This window comes from Nerophis ophidion, linkage group LG19 (assembly GCF_033978795.1).
Source record: "Nerophis ophidion isolate RoL-2023_Sa linkage group LG19, RoL_Noph_v1.0, whole genome shotgun sequence".
Taxonomy (NCBI): domain Eukaryota; kingdom Metazoa; phylum Chordata; class Actinopteri; order Syngnathiformes; family Syngnathidae; genus Nerophis; species Nerophis ophidion.
The window spans coordinates 20,529,151-20,532,566 of record NC_084629.1 but is presented as its reverse complement, the minus strand read 5'-3'; the positions used below and the strand labels follow the sequence as shown (position 1 = coordinate 20,532,566).

General features: G+C 45.8%; 1 protein-coding gene across 1 annotated transcript; it reads left to right on the top strand.

Moving 5' to 3' along the window:
- The first annotated feature begins 515 nt into the window (after window positions 1–515).
- Window positions 516–1,252, top strand: LOC133537766 (complement C1q tumor necrosis factor-related protein 3-like). The gene is made up of 3 exons (XM_061878850.1): window positions 516–643; window positions 720–854; window positions 927–1,252. The coding sequence occupies exons 1-3, from the start codon at window positions 568–570 to the stop codon at window positions 1,196–1,198; spliced, it is 483 nt and encodes a 160-aa protein (XP_061734834.1). The 5' UTR covers window positions 516–567; the 3' UTR covers window positions 1,199–1,252.
- The last annotated feature ends 2,164 nt before the right edge of the window (window positions 1,253–3,416 follow it).

Sequence of the window (3,416 nt, the reverse complement as noted above, 5' to 3'; positions counted from 1 at the left end):
TCCGGTGGCCATGGATGAAGTTCTGGCTGTCCAGAGTCAGGACTCGGTAGTGGACCGCTCGCCTGTGCATCGGTTGGGAACATCTCTGCGCTGCTGACCCGTCTCCGCTCGGGATGGTCCCCTGCTGGCCCAACCATGGACTGGACTCTCACTATTATGTTGGATCCACTATGGACTGGACTTTCACAATATTATGTTAGACCCACTCGACGTCTATTGCATCTGGTCTCCCCTAGAGGGGGGGGTCACCTACTTCTGCGGTCCTCTCCAAGGTTTCTCATAGTCATCCACATTGACGTCCCACTGGGTTGTGAGTTTTTCCTTGCCCTTTTGTGGGCTCTTAACCGAGGATGTCGTTGTGGCTTGTGCAGCCCTTTGAGGCACTTGTGATTCAGGGCTATATAAATAAACATTGATTGATTGAGTTGAGTTTGCATAATATTTATTTTCCCATTGGCCTCGTTGCTCCCGCCAGCAAACTTAACTGTTCAAACAGCAACCGAAATCAGGGGTCAAAGACATGGCTTTAAGTAGCGGGGGGCGATCCCTGCGCCGCCACACTCAAAGATGGCGTCCACGTGCTTGGTTGCTGTGCTGCTGCTGTGCTGCGTGGTCGGGCTGCAGGCCGACGTCCTCGTCCCAGGTGAGTGCCGCACTGCAGAAGGTGTCGGGACTGCGACACGACATTCGCCCCATGCCTCCGACTGTGTTTCCCACAGAGCACGTGGCGTTCTCCGTGGCTCTGAAAAGCGACTCGGATGAAGCCGGTGACATCGGACCTCTAACCACGGACACCAGGGTGGTCTTCAAGAGGGTGGTGACTAATGTGGGTGGCGGCTACGACAGCGAGACAGGTAAGATTTCCCCTGCAGTGCCGCTGCCACCCGGGGGGGCGCTAACCATGGCATGACTTTTGCCCCCTGCAGGCATCTTCACAGCCCCCGTAAAAGGTCTCTACTTCGTCACCTTTACCGGCGCCGCCGGGGAGACGGGGTCGCTGAACGCAGCGGTGCTGAAGGACGGCGTCAACATGTTCGCCATCTATGACAACAAGAACCACCACAGCAGCGCCACCAACGGCATGGCGATAGTATTGGAGGCGGGCGACAAGGTGTGGGTCACCTTGTGGGCCAACCAGAGGATGTTTGACCAGGGCCGACTTAGCACTTTTAGTGGCTTCCTTATCAGCCCCATGTGAACGCCACCATGTAACGAGACCTCGTCTTCTAATTAAAAAGCTATTACACTTTCACCCCCTTTGTGTCATTGTATGTTTGTGTAGTGTACAGTAGGCAAGGGATTCATACGGCCAAATTCCTGACAGGAAGAGGGGGGGTTAATCATTTTGCAATACAGTTTGCTGGAAATTATGGAAACTGCCTCTCTACATAGAATCCACTTACTGTATCAATTACTTCTTGGGTATCCCCCAAAGGTGGCGAACATTTAGTCCCGGAAAACCCGAAAGGTTTCCAGCCATAAAACTCTTAAAAGTAAGTCATATATATTATTTATTATTTTACTTTCAATGCTTAATTCTATAGATCATCTTTTTTTTTTATCAGAAGACAATATTTGTTAGCCACACAACTCTTATGTCACTACATAGTTTTTATTACATGTAAGTTGTTGACAGATTCAAAGCAACTATTTGTCTGATATGAGCTGAGAGAGGCTCCAGCAAACCCCCCCCCCCCACTCGTGACCCCGAAAGGGACAATCGGTAGGAAATGGGTGGATGGATGGAATGTATTTCAAAGCAAAAGTTTGGAGGAATTTGGTTTAATGGATAAAAGCATTGGTAAATAAAAGTTTTACAGGACATGAAACAAGTGCCATTATACTTAATTGAGGACAAAAGGGTCCTGGGGAACTCCGATGTATATAACTTAGCAAAGAACGGACGACGCAAATTTGACATAATTTTCTTTAAAACTGGCCAAATGTCATCCCGCTAAGCTTTAAAATGAACATTCTGTTGCATGACGTCATCTTCAAAGGCAATAAAAAGGCCCACAAAAAGGTCCCAGGTCTCCAAAAAGTAGAAGAGAAGGCAACTTTAATTTGAAGAGAACAAACAAACTTACTCGGGGGTTGTGTCTCCATTATTTAAAGTTACACTTTGTGTGTTTGTATATATATATATATATATATATATATATATATATATATATATATATATATATATATATATATATATATATATATATATATATATATATATTCATTCTATATGTTTGGACGCCTTTTTGAGGCCTGTAACATGCACCGAAATTCTCCATATTTTGCCGGCGCGTCATATACGTATGGTGAAATATGTGATATTCTGGAGGTCCTGACATTTTTTGGTGGTGGGTCAATGCATCGGGAATGACGTGATCACAATAAGCGTCATGAGTGCTGGACGACTCGCGTAAACCCCTGCGGTGTAACGAAGGGTGAGGGCCCGTTAGATGCTGCTGGCAGGTTCAATTATCATTATTAACTATTATTTTCTGCAGAGTTGAAGCATGAACAGCATCATACTTAAAACACATTTAATATACCTGACCTACCTTTTAATAATTTTAAAATTTTAAATTATACCAGATTATACCAAATTAGTGAACTCATATTTATTGTAGAAAAGTAAACCTGTCTTTAAAAGATATGTCTGCCTGTCTGTCTTTAAGACTACTCTCTCAACCCAATCTAATTACGTATATTTCAAAGATCAGACTTTTAACAGTGATTTGACAACTGAGTATGAATATTCTACACCAAGCAAGTCTCCCCCGCCACCGTGACCACCACTTCCCGAAGACAGCTGGCACCCCACTCGGCGACGGAAAGTTTCTGTGAGTATGGCTTCCTGCGCTTCGTGCACTTTACTCATGGATAGGTTGGCTTTGCTAGAGAGCCGTGTCCGCCAGTTAGAGCAGTGTAATTTCGTAACTTTAGATGTTGCGGACACATCTGCTAGCATTAGCTGTAGCGAGCTAACTAGCCCAGCTTGTAGCAGCCCTAATCGGCCTACAAGCTACGGTGTACCGGTTGAGACGCATAATAGATTTAGCCCTTTAGCTAGTCCTACACCCCAGTCTACCGGGCACCACACTTTAGTCATAGGGGACTCCATCACCCGAAACATAAAGCTTAGCAAACCAGCCACAATTAAGTGTATTCCCGGGGGCAGAGCACCTGACATTGAAGCTAATCTTAGGGAGCTAACTCGCAACAGGTCTAGTAAACACGTACGGCAGGCTAACCGCACCACTAGTTATGCGAATATAGTAATACACGTTGGCTCCAATGACGTTAGGATGAGACAATCAGAGATTACAAAGAGAAACATAGCCAGGGCTTGTAATCTCGCCAGAAAGATGTCCAGGCATCGAGTAATTGTCTCTGCCCCCCTGCCTGGGAGAGGCAATGAT

Excerpts from the sequence above, each read along its gene's own strand:
- LOC133537766 (XM_061878850.1), top strand. The coding sequence starts at position 568 with ATGGCGTCCACGTGCTTGGTTGCTGTGCTGCTGCTGTGCTGCGTGGTC. Across the intron at positions 644-719 it reads GGCCGACGTCCTCGTCCCAG|AGCACGTGGCGTTCTCCGTG; the intron begins GTGAGTGCCGCA and ends TGTTTCCCACAG. Across the intron at positions 855-926 it reads CGGCTACGACAGCGAGACAG|GCATCTTCACAGCCCCCGTA; the intron begins GTAAGATTTCCC and ends TGCCCCCTGCAG.